The sequence below is a fragment of the Panicum hallii genome, chromosome 6, assembly GCF_002211085.1.
Source record: "Panicum hallii strain FIL2 chromosome 6, PHallii_v3.1, whole genome shotgun sequence".
Taxonomy (NCBI): domain Eukaryota; kingdom Viridiplantae; phylum Streptophyta; class Magnoliopsida; order Poales; family Poaceae; genus Panicum; species Panicum hallii.
The window spans coordinates 44,499,178-44,524,098 of record NC_038047.1 but is presented as its reverse complement, the minus strand read 5'-3'; the positions used below and the strand labels follow the sequence as shown (position 1 = coordinate 44,524,098).

Below are 24,921 nucleotides of genomic sequence, written 5' to 3'. Positions count from 1 at the left end.
GGATTTTGAGATCGGATTAAAAAATTCTTTTACTGGTATTTTACATCGGGGTTTTTTGCAAAACCAGCCTTCCTTCCAAACAGGCACTTAATATCAGGAGCAATTAAGAGCTACTAGCTTGCATCCTCTCCGAACCAGGATAAACATTTATTCAAAAAATAAAATAAAAAGGAACATGATAAGCAAGCTTCAAAAACAGGGAGAAGAATGTCCTTGTGCCCGGCCTCGCCATCAAGGCACAGACGTACAGCACGCACACATGTCGTTGATGAGCGCCGCGTTTAACACGATAGTACTACTGTACCTGCACCTTCAGGGCACTGTGCAACGTTAGCAAATGAAATAACAACCCTTTTGCGTTGACAGTTGACTCGCCGGATCCCAGCGACCGGACCCCACCTCACAGTCAGTCACAGAGAGACACCCGCTGGCGCGCTGGCCCCACGCGCAGCCAAATGATGGTGGACCCGCCTCGACGCCTCGCCGTCGCAGCAGTTTAATCGTTGACTTTAAGCTAGTGTGGTGAACCCTTCACCACGCCGGCGGGGACATACTTACCGTGGCATCCTTTTACCATCAGCCCGACCGGCGTCGCCGTCGGCCTCTCTCCCCCTCTCGCCACTTACGGTAAACATCAAGCGGTGAGAACGAGGACCCGGCCGTGGCGACCTGGCGGCGGCCGGCGACGCCGCTGGGCCGCCGCGCGGACCAGTCGCAGAGCAGCCACGGATCCGATGTCCCGCAGAGCATCTAGAGCATCGAGAAACCGCGTGGGATATTTTCCTGGCGGCGTCGGCGGCTGGGCTCTCCACGGCGTCGCGATCGTTGAACCGGTCGCGCGGGCTGCGGGGCGTGCGGTCCACCCCCACCACTCGGCGCCGCGCCTCGCCTTGCCCATCCTCAGCCATCGCCGTGGCAGTTGCCCTCGGCCCCAGTCAATCATGCTGCCTTTTTTTTGCCCCCTCTCTTTTTTTTGCCTCCTTCCCTTTCAGCCCTCCTCTCGATCGACAAGGACGACCTCGACGGCCACCGCGAGTTCTGGCTGATTGTTTGCAGGGCTAGCAGGTTAATCAGGGAGGCCCCGTGTGGAGTTCCCTGAACTTCTTTTTCCAGCCGTCTTCAGGCAGCTCTAGCTTGGTCAACAGTCACCTCCTCCTCTGCGGCAAAACCGCACATATCAGACGGCGACTGCTACTGTGCTGTACTCCAACCTCATCAGGAGGAAGCGTAACGTGTACTACCTATGCAGCATGCACCACATACTATGCTGCACATTCCATTTTTTTTAAAAGAAAAAGCATTTGAGAATGTGCCGTGCGACCGCGAGGTTTCCCCCGACGTGGACGCGCCACCGGCCGCCGCCGTCATGCCTACGTGCTGCGGCGCCGGCAGCGCGATCTGATCAGAGGAGGGAGGGAGGCCCTGTCAATGGGCTCAGCCGAGGCGACGATGCTGGGACTGGTCAACCCAGCCGCTCCAGGGCGGCGCTCCCGGCCGGCACGCGGCGCTGTCACCGGTCACCTCCATCATCTTCTCCGTTCCATGGCGCGGCCGGCCGTGCGTTTTACCGCCGCCCTACCTTTCGCTCGCGCTCGCAGTCGCTCTATAGTCCACCGGTGACAGAGAAGACGCCCGGAACAAAGCTGCTGTTTTTGGCACTCACTGCTCGTAATGGTATCTTCGTCACGTCGCCGCACTACGTTGAAACAGTCAGCTTGTGTGGCCGGAGCTGCCGTCCTATCCGGCGGGAGAGGTCCCCCAATTTATTGAGAATTTTCTCCTCCTCGTTCTTTCGGTGTCCGGCGCCGTTCGAAACAACCGATCATGTGACTCGGAGTTTTAGTCGGTGGAGCAAGGTCTTTTGGATTCGGATAAACACCAATTAAAATTATTAATTATAATCTAATTATAAAATTAATGGCATACATGGAGCTAATTCACGAGAAAAATCTATTAAGCCTAATTAGTTCACCTAATTAGTTCATGATTTGACCATATTATGTCACGGTAGACATATATGCTAGTGATGGATTAATTAAATTTAATAAATTCGTCTCATGAATTAGCCTCCATTTATATAATTAATTTTATATTTAGTTTATATTTAGTCTCCTTAATCAGTGTTCAAACATCTGATGTGATGGACTGGAATTTAATCACCCGAAGCCGCGCCGTAATTTCTTTGGATTCACATGCTCTACGACAGTCATGGCGGCCGAACGCGACGAACAGGCCCGTTACCGCAAGAGGTGGAAGAAAACGAAGCTCAGGCCGTGAATTGTGCGAGTTGGCGACATTCACACCCACCTTTCTTTCTTTCTTTATCCTTTTTTGAAAAAGAAGAAAAAACGAAAATCCTATCCTATGTAGGATAGAAATAGAAGTAATCATGTCACTTGGTCAGCACGATGTCGTTGACCCGATGAGAGCGCTGGCGAGGTGAGGTGAGGTGAGCCGGATGCTTCGAGCCTGCCTTTCCTTGGTAGGTTGCTGTCACTCTGCTGAGGGCCGCGAGCCACACTACTGCTATCTGAAAAGCGAAAACTTTCCGGTTGCAAAAACAAAGCTTTCCTCGGCAGCAGGAGAGCCACTGGCGCGCACCGCGGCGTTGATCAGGCCAGCGGCGGCCACACCCCACGAGCAAGCTAGCTAGCAACAAGGGGGAAGCGACCCGGCAAGGGGGGCGCAGGCCGCGGCCGGCCGGCCGGCGGCGCCGCATGTGGCCACTGGGCGGCCGCGCCGTCGCTGTCCGACCCGCTCGCGGACGGCATCTCGCGGAGCGCGGGGACAAGAGTTCTTCCCCCCATCCATGAGGCAACCATGCTCGTGCTCATCAACAAATACCTCAGGAGCAAGAACCCCGCGGGAGGAGGGGGAGGCGGCGGCGGCGACGAGATGGCGCCGACGGCGTCCAACGGGGCGGAACGCGATCGCGATCGCGACCTCTACCTGTGCCTGCCCGGCTGCGTGCCGGTGCGCGCCAAGCGGGGGGCGGCCGCGGCGGCGGCGGCGACGGTCACCACCACGGCTCGGACTTCGCGGCATAACTTCGTCAAAACCGCGGCGTCGGGCCTGCTCGCGGGGGCGCACTTCACCAACCACGAGTCGCTCCCGGCGCTGCCCGACGCCTACGCCGAGTTCGCCGCCGCGTTCCCGCTGTACGGCGCGCTCGCGCGCGCCGACACCATCCGGGGCGAGGAGTACCAGCACCTGGACCGCCACGTGTGCCTGGACTACACCGGCATCAACCTCTTCTCCCACGCGCAGATGAACTCGTCCCTGCCGTCCACGTCGTCGTCCGCGGCGCCGTCCGTCGCGTGGCAGCCGCCCTTCTTCGACATCGCGTACAAGTCCGCGAGCCTGCGGGCGCAGGTGCAATGCGAGGACGCCGCGGCAGGCATCGGCGCCGCCGTGACGAGGCGCATCATGGCGTCGCTCAAGATCCCCGAGGACGAGTACACCATGGTGTGCACGGCGAACCGGACCACCGCGTTCCGGCTCCTGGCCGAGTCCTACTCGTTCCAGTCCGGCAGGCAGCTGCTCCCAGTGTACGACTACGAGAGCGAGGCCGTGGCCGCCATGGCCGAGAGCGCGCGACGCCGAGGCGCCGAGGTCACGTCCGCGAGCTTCGCCTGGCCGAGCATGAGGATCCACGGCACCGACCTCCGCAAGAAGCTGGCCCGTGGCCGGCGGCGCGGGGGGCGGCGCGGGCTCTTTGTGTTCCCGCTGGCCTCCCGCATGACGGGCGCCAGGTACCCGTACCTGTGGATGAGCGCGGCGCACGAGCAGGGGTGGCACGTGGCGCTGGACGCGTGCGCGCTCGGCACCAAGGACCTCGACACGTTCGGGCTCTCCCTCATCCGCCCGGACTTCATCGTCTGCAACTTCTTCAAGGTGTTCGGCGAGAACCCCTCCGGCTTCGCGGGGCTCTTCGTCAAGAGGTCCAGCCTCGCCGCGCTGGAGCGATCCGTGATCGCGCGTAGCATCGGGATCGTCAGCATCGTGCCCGCACGCCGCTGGTCGCTCCACGACGGCTACTCCACCGAGCTGGAGCACTCGCGCAGCTTCCCCAAGCTCGCCGACCCGGCGCTGGACGACGCCGACGTCGAGACCACCAGCTCCTTCTCCGGCCCGCTCAGCTCTACCGCCATCACTCGCAGCAGGAACCTGCAGCCCGACGCCGCGGAGAACGGCGACGCCCCGGAGATCCGCGAGGTCGACGCGGCGGAGTTCAGCGGCTTCTACGCGGACGAGCTGAGAGAACAGAACGCGGGCGGCCATGAAACAGAGCAGCTCGCCAAGGACGAATGGGAGAGCGTGATGGAGGTGGAGTGCCGGGGCCTTGACCACGCCGACGCGCTGGGGCTCATCGCCATCGGCAATCGGCTGCGTTGCATCAGCAACTGGCTGGTGGTGGCCCTGCAGAAGCTGCGGCACCCGCACGCCGAGAGCGGCCACCAGCTGGTGAGGCTGTACGGCCCGCGCGTCAAGTTCGACCGGGGGCCGTCGCTGGCCTTCAACGTGTTCGACTGGAAGGGCGAGCGGGTGGCGCCGCCGCTGGTGCAGAAGCTCGCCGACCGCCACAACATCTCCCTCACCTGCGGCTTCCTGCGCAACATCTGGTTCTCCGACAAGTACGAGGCCGACAGGGCCGCCGTCCTCGAGCACAGGGCCGCCACCGGCGACGAGGGCGCCGTGGTCACGCCAGGCAAGAGGAGGAAGGACGCCGGCGGCGACGTGGGGATCCTGGTGGTGAACGCGTCGCTGGGGTTCCTCAGCAACTTCGAGGACGCGTACAGGCTGTGGGCGTTCGTGGCCAAGTTCTTGGACGCCGACTTCGTGGAGAAGGAGAGGTGGAGGTACACCGCGCTCAACCAGAAGACGGTCGAGGTGTAGGGCAGCAGATTGCAGCCGACACCTTCAGCTCAGCTTGGCACATTGGTACGGTTCCAGTTCACTGTAAAGCAGCATTCTTTAGGGATCAGCTCGGCAGTGTGAGTGTGTGCTGTGCTCTTCCTTCCAGCCATTCTTTCAGTGTAAACTGTAAGATGTATAGTGTAGAGTTTGCTTTCCTAATAATATTATCTGGAATGTGAATTCATAAGTTCTGGACAGGCACAATCGAATAACAAAAGATAACGAGCATCAGGAAACAAGGGGGGTTTCGTCCTCAGCAAAAAAACAAGCTGAGAGTTTAGGGTGAACTCATTTGCATGATGGCTAAACTGGGAGTTCTAAACATAATACATCAAACTGAACAACAGTTACAGTTAACAATGCCGACAATCTAGTAGCAACATTATTTTGCTATATGTTTTCACCACTACAGGCCATTTGCTATGCCATTGCGGACAATGATGCTATCCCGAGCAATGTCGTCGGATGCCTTCTTGTTGTAGAACCTCCTATACATGGAATCAACTTTTGTAAGATAGAATGTACCAGGTGGCAACAGGCTTATATCTTTGCTCGTCTCAAAATCTCTCGCTCCATAAGTGTGCTCCATCAGCTTCAGTGTTTCGACAAACTTCTCAGGTGATGCAAGCAAGGGAACTTCTAAGACCACAAAATCAATCTTGGAACAAGTTTGGTCACAAAAACTAAACTCTGTTTTGCCGCGTACTAGTTCTGTATTGAAGAGACATGATAAGCCAAAGCATGGGTGATGCAATGAGCATTGCCATGTTTTTGTGTGCTAGTTTCTTCAAAATGCTTTTCGGGGTTGTAGGTGAAATTCCCAGTTAGTTTTAAAATTAGCTTGAAACTTTCTATTTTTCAGCATTTTTTATGGAACATATAGGAAAACTATGTAAGCATGATATGTTTCCCTCCTTTCTTTCGAACTTTGATACCTGGTATACATTAACATTAGAGAGGCCAGTTACAATTCCTGAAGTTTAAGTCACCAGATGTTCAACTACTCGCACATATAAATAAATACTCACAGGGTTTAAAATCTAACTCACCAAACACCTAAATATTTGGCCAGTTCCTGTGAGCAATTAGCTGGAAGCTATAGTACTAACATGCTCAAGGGATTCATTCTGAAATGAATTTCAAAGCCCTGTAGGCTTCCAAGGTACCATATGTGTTAATAGTCTGATGCATCATAATACAGTACATGATGAGTTCGTATCCTCTCAACAACAAATTGTATCAGACTGAATGAAGAATTTAGTAATGGAAGGCCATACCACATGTCTTGACTCGAGCCTTGCTGTTACATCAAACACACAAGCAATGTTTGCTAGGCTGAAAGGATGTTGGTATTACCCTCAGTGCTTACATCAATTAAGCTTTAAGAATTATTACCCTCCAAATAAGAAAGAACCTTCTTCAAGTCGCGGCTTTGGTAACTTTCTTGACCAGTCAAATTTGCAAAAGGTAGAAGCTTCTCTTTAGCGCTGTTATCAACTGAGCTAGTGTTGCAGAAAGAAAAGAAATCGATAAGAAACTTTATCTGGGGACTAAGAGTGTTATTAAATAATAAAAAGGGGGTAACTTGAAGCCCCAAAATGGGAGACAACTTCAGAACATTATTTGGTTGACAGACCAAGAGGATACATATTAAACAGGAAAACGAGTGCAATATTAAGCGCAAATGAATCCAATATTAACTCGGAAACTTGCATCACGCGACAACTGTCAAGCAGGTTGGAGGGGAGTAGAGATGCCCATGGCGAGGGTGCCGGCGTCCTTGCGCTCCTCCATGTTAGCTCTTGAAATGGGCTGACGACCTCGGTTCATCGGTTGAAGCCCGCTATAAAAAAGAAACTCTTTGGCATTAGGCCCAGATACGCCGAACATCTTGCAAATATTGATCGGTTCCCGTCCCCTTGCTGCTTCGATGAGACTTCCTAGATATCTTTGTGTTCGTAAACAGTGAACATTGCAGAATCACATATGAACTCGCAACCAAAGGCACGCGGCCTCCACTCATTCACTGCGCATGGACCCCCCCGCGATATCTCTGGGCAGATGGTGGTCCCCACTTTTCGCGTTGGATCCAGCTGGGCCCAGCGCACCCCTGGGGTCCCGCTCCGGATCCACTGCTCCCGGTGCGCGGAGCCCCGTACACGCTACACGGACCGTAGCCTCCACTCGTCCCGCGACGCGTGTCCCGGAATAGCCGGTGGGCCCCGTCCCCACTGACCCCGCGCCGGGGCCACCTGTCATTTAGAGTCCCGCGTTGTTTTCTTAATTTATCCCATCGCTGGTCCGGGCTTGGAGTAGCTGGGAGGTCACGAGTCAGGTTAAAGGCCATGCCCATGCTAATGCTTGCCCTAATCCAAATACCCGATCCCATAATACACCTTAATTATTCATGAATGCGTGGCAAATTTGACCCGCATGCGCGGGGGGCCCCGCCAGTCAGGAAGCTGGGCAGGCGACAACGCGCCCTGGGCCGTCGGATGCGCGCCGGGCGCGCAGATTAATGCGGCGGGGCCCGGTACAGGTCAGCACCGGGCCCCTCACCACGACCCGGTTGGGCGGTGGCCCCGGGCGTCCTGGTCCCACCGCCAAGTGACACCGCGCGATAAATCTAGCTCTCTTCTCTCTCTCTCTCGCTCGCCCGACGCGCAGGCAGCGAGCCAAGTAAACCGTCCGAGGCGAGCCCCACCTCCGCGTTCACACGCTGGGAGGGGAGGCAGGGACGAGCGAGCGAGTACAAGGGCAATCCAATCCCACCCCTCGTTTCGATTCGCGCCATGGAGGCGCAGGCGCAGCACAGGGCGGAGGAGGGCGAGGCCGCCGCGCGGCAGCACGCAGTGGGGGCGGGGGGCGTGACGGCGGCGGCGGGGGTGGCGATGGGCGCGATCCCCATGCACGGGTTCATGGTCCCGAAGCCGGAGCCGGTGGAGTACTTCGGCGGGATGGCGGTGGTGCGCAGCAAGCCGCCGCCGCGGAACCGCGACCGCCACACCAAGGTGGAGGGCCGCGGGCGGCGGATCCGCATGCCGGCGGCGTGCGCGGCCAGGATCTTCCAGCTCACGCGGGAGCTAGGGCACAAGTCGGACGGCGAGACCATCCGGTGGCTGCTGCAGCAGTCGGAGCCCGCCATCATCGCCGCCACCGGCACCGGCACGGTCCCGGCGATCGCGACCACCGTCGACGGCGTCCTCCGCATCCCCACGCAGTCCTCCTCCTCCTCCAGCCCCTCGTCCCTCGCCATGGTCGCCGACGGCGAGGAGTCCTCCGCCAAGCGCCGCCGGAAGCTGCAGCCCACGCGCGCCGCGGCGGGCGCGTCCCCGCTCGCCACCGCGGCGCCCGCGGCCTACTACCCGGTCATCGCCGACCCGCTCCTGCAGGGCACCGGCGGGGCGGCCATCTCCGTCCCGAGCGGCCTCGCCCCCATCACCACTGGGCCCGGCGCGCCCCAGGGGCTCGTCCCGGTCTTCGCGGTCCCGGCCGCCGGCAGCCCCGGCGGCGGCGCCAACCGCATGATCCCGCAGGCCACCGCGGTGTGGATGGTCCCGCAGCCCGGCGCCGCGGCGGGGGGCGCGGCCGCGCAGCCCACGCAGTTCTGGGCCATCCAGTCCGCGCCGCAGCTCATCAACCTCGGCGGCGCGCAGACCGCCGTGTTCCCGACGGCGGTGAACGTCGCCGACTTCCAGCACCAGCAGCAGCAAGCCTCCACCATGTCGCACAGCAGCAACTCGGCGGAGCAGCACCAGCTGCACCTGCAGCACCCGGGGTCCGGGCCCCACGAGCAGCGGCGCGGCGGCCGGAGCGACGTGGACCACCCGGAGGAGGACGAGGACGACGACGACGAGGAGCCGGTGTCCGACTCCAGCCCGGAGGAGTAGCGCGCGGCCGCCGCACGCCCGGAAAGTCCAACCCACAAAGCTTTGGTTCCTTTCCCTCTAATTTAATTAATCTTTTGCCCCCTTTCGCAATCCTCCTCCTTATGATGAACTAGTAATTACGCGATGCTCAGGCAGCCGTGTGTGCGTGCGCGCTTTCCGTCTTAGGCTCAGGCTCAGTGACCCAGTGTTAGTGGTAGGAGCAGAAGAAGATGAAGAAGCATGTAATGCAAATGGAATTAGCAGCTGATTTGTTCACTTAATTAACGATCCTTTCCTAATCTATAATCTTTCTGTTATGCCGTGTCGCCATTTTTGCTCTGACGAGAGGAAGGGATGGGGCCATCAGCCATGGGGGTTTTGGTGCAGAGCACGGCAGGGAGGGAAGGGAGAGGGGAGGCGAGGCGGAGCGGCGAGCACGTGCGTACGTGGGGGCAAAATTTAACGCACACGGCCGGGCGGTGGGGTCGGCTGCTTTTCTGTGGCTCCGGCGGTGGGGCCCGGTGGTGGTTCGGGGTGCGGTGGGGGAGCGCGGCGCGGGGGGGCCCCGGGCGCAAGCAAAGTGGTGTGGTGGGTCAGGTCAAAGCGCGCGCGCGCCCTCGCGGACCGTGCGGCTCCCCCTCGCAGAGAGAGAGCGAGGGCGCGGGTGGGGGGTGGGGACAGGCGGCCAGCCAGCCAGGCACGGGCTGCCCGTCACGTGACCGGTGGCGCGGGGCCCGCCTGGTGGGCCCACCCCGCGTGGTGGGGTGCCTGGCTGCGCGGCGGGCGCGGCGCGGCAGGCGTGGGGTCCGCCCCGGGACCTGGCCCCGCCCGCTCGCGGCTGGTGGCGCCGGCCCCGACACGCGTAGGGAGAATGGTGGTTACCGGCGGTGGGGTCCGTGGGCCCCGCCCCGCCCCGCCCGGCGTCCCGCTCCCCCTGTCTCTCCGCGCGGTGGGGACCGGGTCAGCTGGTGGGCCCGAGGACGCGGGCCCCGCGAATATCCGCACGCCGGATTCCAAATCCTGCCGCGCGCCCGTTACGTGAACACGCGCGCGGTTGCATTGCCATGGGCTTTGAATGAATACCGTTACGCACAGATCAGGCTGGTACGGTTTACCGGTCAGAGAGAGAGAGAGAGCGCGAGGGAAAAAAAGGCGTCGGCATTTGGCAGCCGACATGCCCGGACGAAAAAGACAACTTCAAAAGGGAAGGGGTTTGCTTGAAAGCATTTTAACCGCATCTGCGCCCTTTGCCTCAATAAATAATAACCTTGCTCGCTCACTGTCACTGAGTGACTGCCAGAGTGAACGGACGGAAGCTGTACTAGTACTTACTGAGAGAAAGCGGGTGGCTTTTCCGTTCAGAGCCTACTCGCACACAGGCTGCTGAGTTCAGCCACGAGCTCGCCACTAGTGCCGAGAGCGCGGCAAAGCGGGTTTGCTGGTGCGGCGGGTGCGGATGCGGATGCGGATGCTTCCTCCCATCACATCACATCGGCGCATCGCTTCAAGTCTGGTTGGCCATGCTAAGCTCGTGATGGGCTCTTCGTACCGGTTCTGTCTGTGTACGCGAGGGCACTGCTCTGTGCTCTGCCCCGTCTACCTGACCATGCCTCCCAAAAATTGTTAACGCCGGCCGGGCTTGGTGCCTCGGTGCGGTCTGCACTATGGAATAGGACAGGGCAGTGCACCATGTCTTGAAGATCTAGGAGGAGTACCACATTACATTCTCTTTCTCCCTGCACCTGCGCGTCAAGATGACCATGATGTACTGTGGCAGTGCCTGCCCCTGCCTTGAGTCGAGGCCTGGACGTGCACACGTGCCAGGAAGCACAAGAGTGCTTGGGAGGCGCATGCGTTGCCCACACCGGCTAGAGGAGCAGTGGAGCACACCAAGGAAGGTAAAGCAAACGCCCATGTCCAGGAGACAGCAAACGGAGACGCCTCCTGGAACTCTACGCATCATCTTCCTTTCCTTCATGCCGTGCAGATAACGCGGAACTGTTCACGGCTTCAGAACTGTTCCATTATGGGCCTCCGGTCATGGGTCATAACCCGTTTGGGCCATCGAAATGGGCGGCGGGCCGTAGGCCCATAAACCTGCTACCACGATCATTACCGATCGGGAATCTGAAGAAGAAAATCCAGAACTCGTGTGGTGTGTCCTGCTGATTGCAGTTGCAGCAGTAGCAGGGAGGAGATGGAGAATTCAAAAGCAGCTTGAGACACCGGAACAAGCAAACGGCACGCAATGGCATTTGCATTTTCCCAAACTGTAATTAGTAGTACACTTCTGCACTTCCCTTTTGATGAATCTACAGCTAATTTCCTGCCCTACTAATCCGTTTATCTGTACCAGCACTAGTAAATCTATGCACACTTTGATTGCCTCTTCACAATCACAGCTTCCTCTACAGTTTTTGTTAGAAAGCGGTTACCGTCTGATTCACTGGAGACGCGTGTTGCCTGCAGCCGGCAAATCTGCCTTTGGTGGCGGCGGCGGCGGTGCGAGCCCTCCGTCCGTTCCCCTACCTGCGCTGGAAGTTGAGGTGCTTGATGGCGAGGAAGAAGAGGAAGGCGAAGAGGCCGATGATGGCGAGGTGGAGGCAGGTCACCAGCTCGAAGTGGCTGTCCTGCAGGGACAGGTACCCCTCCAGGAACTCGCGCACCGTCTGCTCCCCGACCCCCGGCACCAGGATCCGCTCCGTCCGGTCACCCAGCTGCGAGAACATCAGCCCGTACACCGTCCACGCCGCAGGGTCCGCCCAGTACACCCACCGCCACCACACGGGCATCAGCTGCACCATCGGTTACCATTCCTCTTCGTCAGGTTAGGTTTTTTTAATTATTATTATTTGGGGGGAATTCTTCCACCCGCACTATGAAATGGAGCCGCTAATTTCTCATCAGTCGATTAGGGATACCTCATACCTCTCTCGCGATGATGAAGCCGGAGAAGACGTTCCAGAAGATGAAGATGAGGAACGACAGCCCCATGGCGATCTCGATGTTGGGGGTCAGCGCCACCGTCATCATCCCGTACAGCGTGTAGTACATGAAGCTCATCACCAGGTACAGGAAGAACCAGAAGAACTTGCCCGCAGTCAGCTCGAACCCGATCATTGGGTACACGATCGACGAGAAGATCAGCACCTGCACCAGCATGTAAGGTAACTCCACCGACACCTGCGACACATAAAACCAGACCTCTGTTCAAGTGTTCCTAGTCCTGACAAGCTTGCTTGCTGCATTCAGAACGTTACCTGAGCAATGGCGTAGGCCATGGTGGAGTACATGCCTGCCGCCTTTTCGCGGTAGAGCACGACTCTCTCCGTTGCCACCACGGGCTGCAGGATGCTGCAATTCATGAAACCCAGGAACAGTGCCGACGCGTATACGATCCCAAGTATGTTGAACACATCTTGCTCGTCCTTGCTGTTGCACACGGATTCGCATCAGGATCTTAATCGGGGCACCGATAACTAAAAGTGTTCATGAAAGATAGTCATGATGCATCAGAACCCCACTTACATGGTTGAGCCGATTTTCCAGAATACGATTCCGAACATGATCGAAACAGCAAAAGTGTTTATGAACCGAACAACATTGTGTTCCGAGTTTTTCCAGTACGCGCAACTTTGCTTCCACAGGCAAGCCACACATTGCGTCGTGAAGTTTTGCCAATAACCCTGAGGAAAATGTAGATCCTCTGCGTTTGGTTCTGGTTTTTCCAACTCATCGATTAGAAGCCTGTTCTCCCTGCAGAGGCCACCAGTAATTCCATTAGATTCACTTTCACCTTATTTTTTGTGCCAATTAACATAATAAAGCGATTTGCAGCTGTATGGCTGTACTACTGTGTGTACCTGTAGAGGGAGGAGTTGCGATAAATTTCTGCATAATCCATTCCAATCTCATATTCTGTTATATTTGAGCTGATGTCTAGCATCCATGCTGCTGGATTTTGGCCCTTGTTTATTCTAGGAACGCCTGGTATTGCCTGTTAAAAAGTGATTTCAATATTTTCTTCTTGCTGCATCTCACAAGTAAAGGTAGTTCTCAGGCAGTCTTACCTCGAAATACTTTATCATGTTGCTAGATAGTGGTCCTAGCGAGCCATTGTATATGAGCTGACCTCCTCTTTTCATAAGCAGAAGCTGCAATTGACCAAATTGAACTGAAACTCAGAAGATGATTTTGTAGCGCCTACTTGTGTAAATGGACAGTTACCATGCATTTCCTCGATCTTTTTCTAGTTTAAGTCAAAGACTGTAGAACATTATGGATATTACTATTTACTTGGCCAATTTATTTTGTTGTTTTTGGCTGGAAAATTAATATGCGTCGATACCTTCTCACACTAACATCACTTGAGCTTTGGACTATCATGTTTCTTAGTTGATTGTTGTAATTATATTTTTCTCTACCCATTTATAGTTATACACCATTTAAACTTCTTCATACCTCATCAAAGGATTCAAATATCTCAATGCTTGGCTGATGAACTGTGCAGACAACAGTTCGTCCAGTGTCTACTGTCTTTCGTACTGTTCTCATGACAATTGCTGCAGCACGAGCATCCAAGCCAGTGGTTGGCTCATCCATAAATATAATAGAGGGACTAGCTACCAGCTCCACAGCTATTGTTAATCTTTTCCGCTGCTCAGCTGACAGGCCCGTTGCCCCTGGAATTCCCACCATGGCATTCTTCAAGTCTGTGAGTTCAACTAGACTCATGACTTCGTCGATAAACATCTGAAATGATTTTGAAGAGAAATCTTGTGTCAGTTGCTGTCTTCTAGCAATGGTAAAGAGGGGTGGGGAAGGTTGATACACATACGTCTCTTTGATGAGGTTTAACATTTGAAGGCAGGCGAAGCCATGCAGAAAACTTCAGTGACTCATAAACAGTGAGATTAGGGGAGTGAATATCACTCTGTTCACAGTAACCTGAGATCCTTGAAAATGTCTCCTGCTTCTTAGGGTAACCTGCTATTTTAATAGTCCCTTCAATATATCCCCCAGTTTTTCTTCCAGCTAATACATCTAGCAATGTTGTCTTGCCAGCACCAGTTATTCCCATTAGAGCTGTTAGCACTCCTGGCCTAAAAGCACCACTGACATCTTGTAGCAGCTGAAGCTTTTTCTCCGTTACTCCATTTTTTGTCATCTCCTGGTGGGATATTTGTATGCTTTTCTTCAATAGGTGATTGGAATTGATGCAGCTACTGGGTAAGGTTTGAAGTAGTCAAGAGATTACCTTAGGCATGTCAACGAAATAGTTGATGTGATCAAATACAAGGGAGAGGGGTCGAAATGGGAGGATAACTTGATCATTTGACAAATTGCCATTCGCAACCATCTGACTGTGGTACTCGAAATTTGCCTTAGCTGTCTTGATGTTAACTTGATGCTTGTGTGGAGCTGCAAGTAGTAAACGAGACCTAATTATCTCTTTCATTATATTCAAAATATTTATAAGGTTCATGATAGATCGGTATACATACAGCTCATGAACTCCAATGCCAATATGCTGAGGATGTTGAAGACCAGCGAGTATCCAAATAAAATACTGACACAAATCCAGTACCACTGCCACTCCATTAGCAGCCCCCTGATCTTGAGGATAGCTTCACCGACGGTGTTTGCATCAGCATAATAAAATTCCTATCAATACCAAAGATCAAGAACATTAGTGCCATTTGGAAAAGGATATGCTAGCATATAGTTAGCAAGTCCAAGTGTTGAAATTAGTGCTTACTGTAGCCCATCTTTTGTCATGAAATTCATTGAGGGCGATCGCATTCTGTGCATAGGTGAATGGGGACGTCCAATATCCCCAGCGCAACCATGGTTGGAGATCATCTGTTTAATGTACAGAACTGGTTAGCAACTTATTTCACAGAACCTGTATTAATATTTATCCTTTGTTATGGGTTATGTCATACGTAGATATGCTCATGCTTCATGGTGCATGATAAGCTGAATCATCTAACCTTTTGATATGACAAAGCCTCCAAGTATGTAGATTGCTATAAGAGCTGCAGTGCCTAGCATGTTGGCCATCACTTGTGTCCTTCCTATGGCCGCTAAGAAACGATACAGGCTCATTGACATTTGATGCATGGCAAAAAGTACCAGAAAGTGCTGGATGAACCTGCCATTAGCAAGGGAAAGTTTTTTTTTTCTTATTTTGTCCTATTGAAGTACCAGAGATCATTAGCTATGTAAGTGTCAAGAGATGATACCTGATAGGGGAAGGTGCATATCCAATCACGTAGTAGGTTAAGCCTGTCCAAAGGCCTGTCTCAACAAGCGATATCGGAATACTAATAAGGAAAACTGAAGAAAGGAGTGCCCATCCTGGCAATGCTAGTAGTTCTCTTTGCTTGTAGAAGGTGGGAAGCCGCTTTATTGTCATTGCAATTTCGGTCATGCCATTGAAGTTTACTATCACAACAGCCATAAAAAGCGCTCCCATGTACTTATTGGCATCAAGTACGGATTTATGGCTCATTTTTGTTCTCAGGAAAAGCGTGGAGATCACCAAAGCCATAACAGTTATCTGTATGGTCTTGAATATATGTACGGGAGAGTTTCGTTTTAGGAGCAATACTTCTCTTGAAAAGCATGCCTTGAAAATGTTCCATCTGGAGATCTGGCGACTTGCATTCATTTTTACTTCCTTATTCTTTCCAGTATTGTTCGTACTACACAGTTTTTCTTCTGCTAGTCGAGGGAGATATGACATTCGGAATGCTTCTGCAAATTTTTCAATTGAATGGTACTGATACTTATTTGGATCGCCAGCCCAGTACTGCTTTTGGTCCATCTTTGAGGTTACCTGGTCAGTGGCCAATTGGAGAAAAAATATTAACATTATTTTGCACAACATATAGTGCAGAATACTGATAGTTACTGCATGGAATTGTAAGTCATCTATTGCCTGCTTAATTTTCGGATTTTATGTATTGGGTGTATTAATGATAGGAGTATATTTTTTAATCAGCTAGCACTATTGTTATATTTCGCTATTCCTTATAGGTAAATTTGATAATTGATTACCTCTTGAAGAAAATCCGCTACATTCTTCCTGCTAGGGCATTTGAATCCCATAGTTTCAAAGAAGTCTGTAGCATTTTCTCGAGGACCATGATACACAATTTGCCCCTCACATAAAAGTATAATGTCGTCAAATAATTCCAATGTCTCGGGAGGTGGTTGCAGCAAGGAAATAACCATTGTGAGATCCATCAAATGTGCCATCTGTTGGAGAAATTTCATGATCTCAAATGTGGTGGAGCTATCTAGACCTGTTGAAATATCATCCATAAAGAAACATCTTGCAAGACCAACTAGCATCTCCCCTGCATTAAAAAAAATCATTTTAATAAATTTGCAACATTATGTCAATATTGAACTTCTTGGTAGCTGGCAGTCTGGCAGTGGCACTATCTCCATAACAATTTTCTTTAGATTTGCATGGAATGCGCTTTCATGTGATTTCCAAGAATGCATGCAAATCCTAGTTTCATCTAGTTATAACACATTGAGGGATGCTTGCTCAGATACAGTCAAATAAATTGTTGAGTTTCAATTTATAGTTTATTAAAGGAACATAGTGCACTATTGCTTTTTACTGATTGAAAAGTGGTATGCTTACCAATTGTGGCTCTTTTCTTTTGCCCTCCTGATATTCCTCTTCTCAGCTCGTCTCCTACTAGGGTATCAGCACACTCAGACAAGCCAAGTATCTGCATATAATCAACTGTTACTATGATGTTGTCAAGATATATATATTATATAGCAAACTTAACAAGTAACCAGGTTACCTTGATAATGTAGTTTGTTGTAAGGTTGCTTCCTTCTCCAAAGGTGGTAGCCTGCAGAAAACAGTTGTTAAGTTTGCTATATCTTAAGTTTGCTATATATTATATGATGTTGTCAAGATATATATATTATATAGCCTGCAGAGTAACTGAACAAAATACAATCCAATTTTGTAAGAAGCGTAGTACAATGTGAAACTACCTTAATGAATGAATCAAGATCCTGGTCCATTTTATTGATGACACCTTTTTTCCTTCTTATTGCTTCTCCTAGCATCTCTGAGGTTATCATTCCAAGCAAACAGGAGTCTGTATCAGTGTTTGTGCCATGGAAAAATTGATACATCTTGAATACTATACATACTTCTTGCCTTGCAGTGTCTCATTGCTGTTAACTGCAGGACATTCCAATGATGTTCAAATGAATGCTCACTATATGCAAGAGGATGTCTTACCAAATTCATTATTGGTTCCCAGCATCTTGGAAGAGAAGTCGATCGTCTCTCTTACTGTCATCTCAGCATGGTGAAGATCATACTGGCTAACATAAGCACGCAGGTACTGTGGTGTTGAGGAACTCATTTCTTCTCCGTTGTACAGTACCTTTCCTTTGAACTATTGGGAATCATTGAATCATTAAGAAAATGCACTTCTGTCAGGTTATCTCTATTTTTTTTCCCTTTTCTCATTAACAAATACTTCTGATAGCATGTAGGTAACTTATTCTACCTTCAAAGAAGAATCCAATTTTCCTGCCAGTGCTTTTAGAAAAGTTGTTTTCCCTGAACCTGGTGCTCCTAGAAGTAGTGTCATCCTGACAGAATGGGATTAAGTTCAATATCTTAGTAAAGACAATAGATACTCAAGTGCGAGACCACACAGAAGGGACTTTTTTATTGGCGACGAAGAGGAGGGAAAGCACAAAAAGGCTAACAAATTCATACAGGTGTATTTTAGTATTTCTCTGCTAAATTTGATACGGGTGCAATATCTGAACTTGGCAGTTTGTGAAAGATATGGAGGCATATACCTTGATGGTTGAATGACCCCGCTTACTTCGTATATTATCCTCATAGGCCTTTTCCTTGTAACACACATATGAGCAGATGTTGCTAATTCCTGCATATCAAAACAAAATTTCGTTTAGAAATATGTTTTATTTTGTTAAATATGGCCTACCAATTTTGCATTACAAAACAAACACATGCATGGCATACAAATGTATTTTAGTGCTTGCTAAACTCCACAACAGCATAACAAGATTTCAGTCACTTGGCTCGATCCAAACTGCTAAACTAGTCTGCAGATTTACCTATCGAGCTATCTTCTGTCAGCCTGTCTCGATTAACTTTTATTGGTTGTTGTATTACTTTTGAGTTCATAAGTACTGTTGTGATTTTGTTGTGCTCATGCCACCAGGTCTATTAGATGTCCGGAAAAAAAAAAGCTTTTCTGCGTAGCACTGTGGCTTGTGCATAGTCCATGTATGTATTTGTCTTTGGGTAGTGTAAATTCTGAACTGTGAACCTGTATGGGCACAGGTAGTCTTGGATTATTTTGCTATGCTAGGCTTTCTGTACATTCTGGAAAAGAAGTGCCTAAGAAATGAAGAGCTAAGAAAGTTTTATGGGGTATGGAAGAAAAGAAAGAATCTTGCTAGTATGTATGCTTAGGGTAGGGTTGGCATATCCGTTGAATCTCCACAAACACGGTCAGGCAGTAAATACTTCGCCGCGTCAATTCAGGTACCATTTATAGCTAGTATTGGGCGACCATAGCACGTCACACATTAAAGCAACAGGACATGTTTGAAGTTTCATTTTTGCATCAACGTTTCGAGTTTTCAGGTACTAGAGTAGGTCTTAGGTGAGACAAAAATGGGGAGTCTGTTGCGAATAGCTGCATGTCTAAATAGGCAGATAGCTGCATGGACCGAAATACCGAAATCTTGGCAGATAATGAGCCTCATTAATCATGGCTGCTGATCCCTTTGAAGGCGAAATCATCATGAGAGATCTAACAGAGACGTGATGTGTTCTCTTCCTTGACAGGGCCGGGGAAGGCTACGAGCAGCAGGCCGGGGCATCGGACAAGCTCGTCATCGTTGCTGCCGCCATTGACACCGTGTATGAGGTCGGAGTGGCCGGATTTAAGAATTCAAGATGCTCGCAGCAGCCGCACACAGGACGCCAGCTTATGATGGCCGTTCACCCCTGAGGTCCGCGTTGCTTCCTACGCCGAGGGACCTCGTACACTGAAGACCTAACCAGACGTGTGTTGAAGGCTGCCCAACCCAACCAGGGCCCCAGCTGGCTACGAGGCTCTGCGCCTCTGTCTCCGTCGAAAATCTCAGGACATGGGGTTGGGGTCCGTCGCCAGATCGAGCTGAATATGCATCGGAGGCCTGGCCGCCCATGACACTGCTCGATCGATCACTTGTGTTAATTTATGACACCATCTTTATTATCTGGAGATGTGGTCCCGTGCATGAGATAGATATTGGAGAGTTTATATATAGCAGGAGCCAGCAGCTCCAGCTGATGCTTGACAGGACACTCTGCTTGTCCTACGTGAAGAAATCCTCGGATTTTCAGTTACCGGACGTTATTGTGTCGTGTTCCAGACACCACAACCAAGTACTCCCTGTGTACTACTACTCTTTTGGTAGGAGAAATTCTACAAGAGTAGATTTTCAATCTTCATTTTCTCACTTAAAAATACTGTGCAAATAATCTACCCATCTATATATGCAACTTTTGCCACTAAAGTGCTAACTAACTGTATTACCGTATAGAGGCGCCTGCTCTGCTAACTAACTATACTCTTGTCCATCGAGCTTGTTCCTCATGCACTTGTTGCGCAAAAGCTTCGATCTTTGGTGCCGCGTAACCTACACGGACCTCAACGGACCTACAATCCGTTCGACGTGTCTCACCAAACCAAATCCCTCTCTTCCTCGTCTCTCTCTCTCTCTCTCTCTAAAATTAAAACAAAAAAAATCCTTTCGGAAAGAAATAATGAAAACAGCACCACCAACAAAATAAAAAAGAAACTGCCTTGCAGTTGCAACTCGCAATGCATGCACCCGAGGAAGGAGAAGAGACAAAGCCAGAAACAAAGCCAAGCAAGGAAGCAAGCAAGCAAGCGAAACAAACACATCGCAGCAGCATGCATGGCCATGGGAAGCTAGCAACGATAGATGACGACGGGACTCGCCGGCGTTGGTTGGTTACCTGGGCGGCGTTGACGGCGCAGTTGAGCAGCGTCGGGACGGCGCGGCGGCCCACCCGGACGTCCGCCTCCACGGTCAGCCTCTCGAACCGCACCTCCACCTTCGCCGCCTCCACGCCCAGCCTGAGACGATCCATGTCGTCGATCAGTTCAGTTCACAGCACAACCATGCATCCGTCAGCACGGGAATATAGATCGGACCTCTCCTTCTTCTCGCGGAGCATGCGGAGGAAGCCGCGGTTGTCGTCGTGGGTGAGCGGCGGCGGCTCCCTCCTCCCCGCCGCCGCCGTCGTGGCGACGTCGTCGTACCACCTTTCTTCTTCGCGCCCGGCGGACATCTCCACTGCAGCCGCCGCCGCCGGCTGCCGCCCCGCCTCACTGTACTCCATCCTCCTCCGGCGGCCCTAGAAGCTACCTAGCTGCAACGACGGACGACACGGCCGGCCGGCTGAGTCGTCGCTCGCTCGCTAGCTAAGCTACCTGTCCTAACAATAATATGAACATGAATGGTCGGCACACGGGCGGTGCATCGATGGATCGCCCGACCGATAGATGTGTGCATGCGCGTGCATATCTGGAGGCAGATGCAGATGAGTATATATATATATATAAGCGGCGGCAGAGCGAGCGAGGGAGGTAGAGGCCGAGGCATGTGTGTGTTTAAATCTTGAGGCGTTTGGAGATGGAGTTTTAAGGCGAATGGAATCGTTTTCGTTTTCCAACAGCTAACGACCACGCACGTATGATTGTGCGCTCCGGCCGACAACCTTTGCCCACTTTAGTTTGATTTCTTCTTCTTCTTCATTTTCTCCCTTTTTTCCCCCAATTTATATCCTATTTTGGACCTAAACCCCTAAATTCTTAATTTTTAAGAGGATTTGGACTATGACCAAGGAGGAAAACGTATTAATAACATCTACGATAGCAAACAAAATTTTGACTTAGAACAAAATAAGAAGGTCTTACAATTTAGAATGGAGGGAGTATGAATGATGCTGGCGATGATCGAAGATGGTCCTAATGGGTAGGATAGTAATTTTATTCTGTCCAACTCGACGGTAAGAGACAACATGGAATCTACATCGATATATACATATATATATATATATACCACCAAGCTAGTTAATGTGTTAGTGGCCTATATATCTGGTCTTGATCCTACATGTCATTTGACAAATGCTGATCATATGCACATAAAAAAATTTGGTGATCGTGCAGCTGGCGTTATTCCACGCGATCTACCCTCAGCGCCAAATTTATAAAGGAGCTAGTAAGGATACGAAGATAGATTTCTTGGAAAACTCAACGTCTTTTCATCTCCGCGCGCGTCACAAGCAAAAATATAATAGCGTTATCAATCCGATCCTTTAATGTCCGTAAGAAATATACTTACATATACTAGCTAGGTTAGGTAGCTTGCATGTGCTGTGTCACACACTACCAGTACTGTTAACGACGCAAGAGCTACTAGATTGCGTTGCGCCCATCTTTGGACCATCACAGAAGCGGCGCATCCATTGTATTGATGAGGCGATCGATGCCGGCCACTAGCTAGCTTAGTAGTTCGTCAACTCGTCGTCGCGGCCATCCTGCTTTCATCGCTAGCTAGCTATCACCGGGATCGGAGATTCAGACAAGCCGATCGATCGATCGGGTGCTTTTGATTTCTCGCGTCAGTAACTCATCTATTTCGTGTTTGCTCTGGGCAGGGTCGACGACGTACTGGTCGAAAAGTCAGGCCCAACGAGCGAATTCTGCTGGGTTTTGGGGGCTTAATTTATAGAGGAGGAGGATGAAATGCCCAGGGTTTGTAGTTTAGTTTGTTTGCTTCTCCACCGGACATTGGATTGGATGTGTCACCGCTTTTTTAGACTCACCATCGCAATCGTGACTTGCTATGTTTTCGTAGTGGCCTGCGTGCATGCCATCAGACATGTATATCTTTTATTCTTTACCATATATACATACTCATGGCTTCAATTTTGTTCGTCACATCTTGCGCCAGGCACAGTTTGCATAACTTTATTTTATTGCATTGGAGCCACCAAAGAGGGCTTCTGCGTGCTTGCATGTATGGTCTGATCCATCAGCCACTCATGCATGGCTCCGTCAGTGCAATTCTCGACACTGTTCACTACGCGTGCCTCCATGCAGTTGCTGCTGCAGACACACGACAGTTGAGAAAAGAAAACGGAAATAATGTCAAATTAACTAGCAAATTAAAATATGAGAGACCAACAAGCAATGTGCTGCTCCTGCAGACTGCCGCCACGACAAACATCACATGCATGATCGAGCTCGGGGCCATGCCCGCCGAACGTGTTGCCACCGTCCCTAGCTCCCATTGAAATCGCCTGCAGGCTGCAGCTGCTCTCGCTCGCCCGCCATCTACTCCGATCCATCCCCGGCAATGACATGAGCAACAGTACCCTGCATCATGCATCCATCGCTTGCTATACTACTATATATACATATATATAGTAACAAGTAATCAGTGAAGAGATAATTCGAAAAAACAAACAAACAACAAGCGATGGTAGCTGTTAGCTGAAGAGATTATATATTGCACTCTCGATCTCACCATGTACTTACTGATCGAGTTCACCACTCCTCGTCGCGGATTAAAGAATACGCGCCAAACATGTTGAGATGATCATCCATGTGTCAGGTGATCAGGTGCTAGATGGCCGAGCAGCTTTGTGTTGTACGTTCACTCCAGTCGGCACTGCGTCGTTGATCGATGCTGCATGTCAGATGCTGTCCTGCCTGCCAGTCCTTGGACGACACGGTTGCTTAGCATATCTGTTCTCTGATTATATATTCCCTGTCTCGCCGTCTGGCATGGCCGCTCGCTCTTCGGTTCGACCGTTCGTTGATTTCCATTCCCTCGTCAGTGTAGATAAGCACTAAGGGAACGAATAAGCTTGCTTGGAAGGACGAACATCATCGTATCTATTCTATCGTCGACGACGATAGATACTGCTGCTGCTGCTGCTGTATAATCTGGAAGATTAAAGAAAATGGTTAGTTCGATCGATCTGTCAGCTAGTTCTCCTGTACTTAGTCGTCCAGCCATAGGCACGCTTAGGACGGAGTACGCATGATGAGTCAGTAATGCAAGTAGCAGTGGCGTACATGGCAGTCCAATGCACAGTGCGCGTGACGCGGACAGCGAGACGGTTACTGTCGCCAAGTACCAGCTGGGAAATTGACATCGTCCCTCGCTCGCCGATGACTGCATCGAGATCTATCAGAAATTCAGAAATGGCTGGACACACACACACAATTATTGCATACGGAGTGGAGTAGAAGATAGCTAGAGTACTTGGAATTCAGGGTGATCGCCGGAGAGGCGATCGATCGATCGAGCAGCTTGCTGGGCCGGCGCACGGCGTCGTCGTAAAGAGGCGCCTGCGTCACGCAGACGCAGGGTATAGTGGTTGGTTGGTCAGTAGGATGGCCGGCCGGCGGAGAAGCTAGCGGCGGTGCGGGGCAGCACCCACCACCACGGAATGCAGGCATGGACACGCCGCCGCTCATAATAGACGCGAACATGCTGCACACGCTTAATTAGCCGGCCGGCCGCCTTCCGGCGTCATCTTCAATTCCGGTCGCTCTGCTGGTCGCTTTGCGTTTGGCTTGCACACACGCAACGCAAGAGAAGGATAGGAAAATGCACTGTTCAGAATAAAATAAATAGAAGGCCGGGAAAATGCACTGCGCGGGCAAACATTTCAGCGCTAAGCTGTATAGTATAGCTTCGTCTTCCATAATAAAGACTATGCTTGACTTGTTCTCTCGAACCTGCATGGGTGGCAGACTGCCAGCCAAGCCATCATTCAGATTCAGCAAGCTAAGCGATACTGAATGACTGATGCAACACATCTGCATCTGGGCAGCGGGGCATGCATACTCCTAGCGTTGACTTGGAGCAGCACAGGGCCCAGCTCATTTGAGATGCGTGTAGTGTAGCGGTACATACACTGCTACGACGACTCGGTTGTCAGAACTGAATAACTGATCAGCACACTGTTCTGGCTCATCAGCAAACAACTGCAGCAGCATTTGCATGCATATGCCAGTGACCTCGTCTCCGATCTGCCACGCCCATGCTCAATAATTAGTCATTGCAGATGCACACAGAACAATGATCTGTCATGCCTGATGAGTTGATGTGTAGTCAGTCGATCGTCAGTCTATCCACAGCTTGATTAAGGATGGGGTATTCATTAATTCCATGAATGCGCGCGCGAGTACATCATCAGTAAGGTCAGCCGTCATTTGACTACTACTCTGCCGCCGATCCATGTCAGCTTCCGATTGGTTAATGCAAGAGCATGGGCAAGGAGGAAATTGAACGACAGACAAGCAAGTTAGGTCCGTCAGCTGCCACCTGCATGCACGTATTTCATTAAGAAAGAATTTATAGTGTATCTTCTACCAAGCCTGTACCGTTGGCATCAGGCATGGCTGTAGATCGACGATCACGACGACTGTTCTCGATCGGTCCAAATACAAAGCACGCACGCATGCATGTCTGCTTCTGCCGCTACTTGCATTTTAATTTGCATTATTTTCTACCGCAGGCCGTTAGTTACCAAATCACGACGACGACGATCCTTTGAATCGGAACCTGAAAATGGTATAATAAACTCGTCCTTAAATTAGTTACTTGACGCGTCTCCTTTCCTAAATTAGGCTTGCAAGCTACACACAATAATCCACGCACATGTACAGTGCGGGGACTTGGGAGTATTAGCAGCCATGGTGATAGCTAGAGTACACGTCACTGGCCGGGTGCCATTACGGGGAGGGAGGGAACACTACCGGTCGGGATTAGCAAGCCACCGGCCGGTTTGAAAACTGCAGCTACCATCCAAATGAACCGTTGCGTGTGCACGGGTGGTCAGGTTGGAAATTCTGCAGGGCTCGCCTTGACTTCCCGTCCTTCGTTTTCCAAGGACGGAATTCGTGGTTCTCCTTACCCGCGTATATGTACTTCCTCCGTCCTCAAATGCAACTTATGTATATATAATTTTTTTTAAAAAATATAACATATCTGTTGTTGCTCTATATGT

At 51.2% G+C, this 24,921-nt stretch overlaps 3 protein-coding genes and 1 long non-coding RNA gene across 10 annotated transcripts; 3 read left to right on the top strand and 1 right to left on the bottom strand.

Annotated features, from left to right (window-relative positions):
- Positions 1–2,501: 2,501 nt before the first annotated feature.
- On the top strand, positions 2,502–5,046 carry LOC112898019. Its single transcript, XM_025966433.1, has one exon. It carries the CDS (start codon positions 2,821–2,823, stop codon positions 4,894–4,896), a length of 2,076 nt encoding a protein of 691 aa, XP_025822218.1. The 5' UTR covers positions 2,502–2,820; the 3' UTR covers positions 4,897–5,046.
- Positions 5,047–7,580: 2,534 nt separating this feature from the next.
- Positions 7,581–9,085, top strand: LOC112896218 (transcription factor PCF2-like). The gene has a single exon (XM_025964140.1). The coding sequence runs from the start codon at positions 7,710–7,712 to the stop codon at positions 8,805–8,807; it is 1,098 nt and encodes a 365-aa protein (XP_025819925.1). The 5' UTR covers positions 7,581–7,709; the 3' UTR covers positions 8,808–9,085.
- A 1,933-nt stretch (positions 9,086–11,018) lies between these two features.
- On the bottom strand, positions 11,019–20,396 carry LOC112896217 (ABC transporter G family member 45). Its single transcript, XM_025964139.1, has 22 exons — positions 20,045–20,396; positions 19,846–19,966; positions 17,643–17,731; positions 17,342–17,426; positions 17,068–17,227; positions 16,815–16,891; positions 16,616–16,666; positions 16,447–16,537; positions 15,849–16,150; positions 15,032–15,627; positions 14,780–14,940; positions 14,545–14,648; positions 14,291–14,450; positions 14,044–14,207; positions 13,624–13,956; positions 13,248–13,538; positions 12,857–12,940; positions 12,650–12,783; positions 12,315–12,542; positions 12,047–12,218; positions 11,715–11,969; positions 11,019–11,581 (listed from the first exon to the last, which is right to left on the bottom strand). Exons 1-22 carry the CDS (start codon positions 20,230–20,232, stop codon positions 11,312–11,314), a joined length of 4,116 nt encoding a protein of 1,371 aa, XP_025819924.1. The 5' UTR covers positions 20,233–20,396; the 3' UTR covers positions 11,019–11,311.
- Positions 11,475–19,209, top strand: LOC112896219. 7 transcript variants are annotated; one of them, XR_003229388.1, is made up of 7 exons: positions 11,475–11,613; positions 11,702–11,953; positions 12,039–12,189; positions 14,600–14,668; positions 15,594–15,713; positions 17,014–17,170; positions 18,664–19,209. It is a non-coding gene; the product is annotated as an uncharacterized LOC112896219 (long non-coding RNA). The 7 variants fall into 7 exon arrangements; XR_003229386.1 differs by having other exon boundaries at positions 15,483–15,713; XR_003229387.1 differs by lacking the exon at positions 14,600–14,668.
- Positions 20,397–24,921: the final 4,525 nt, after the last annotated feature.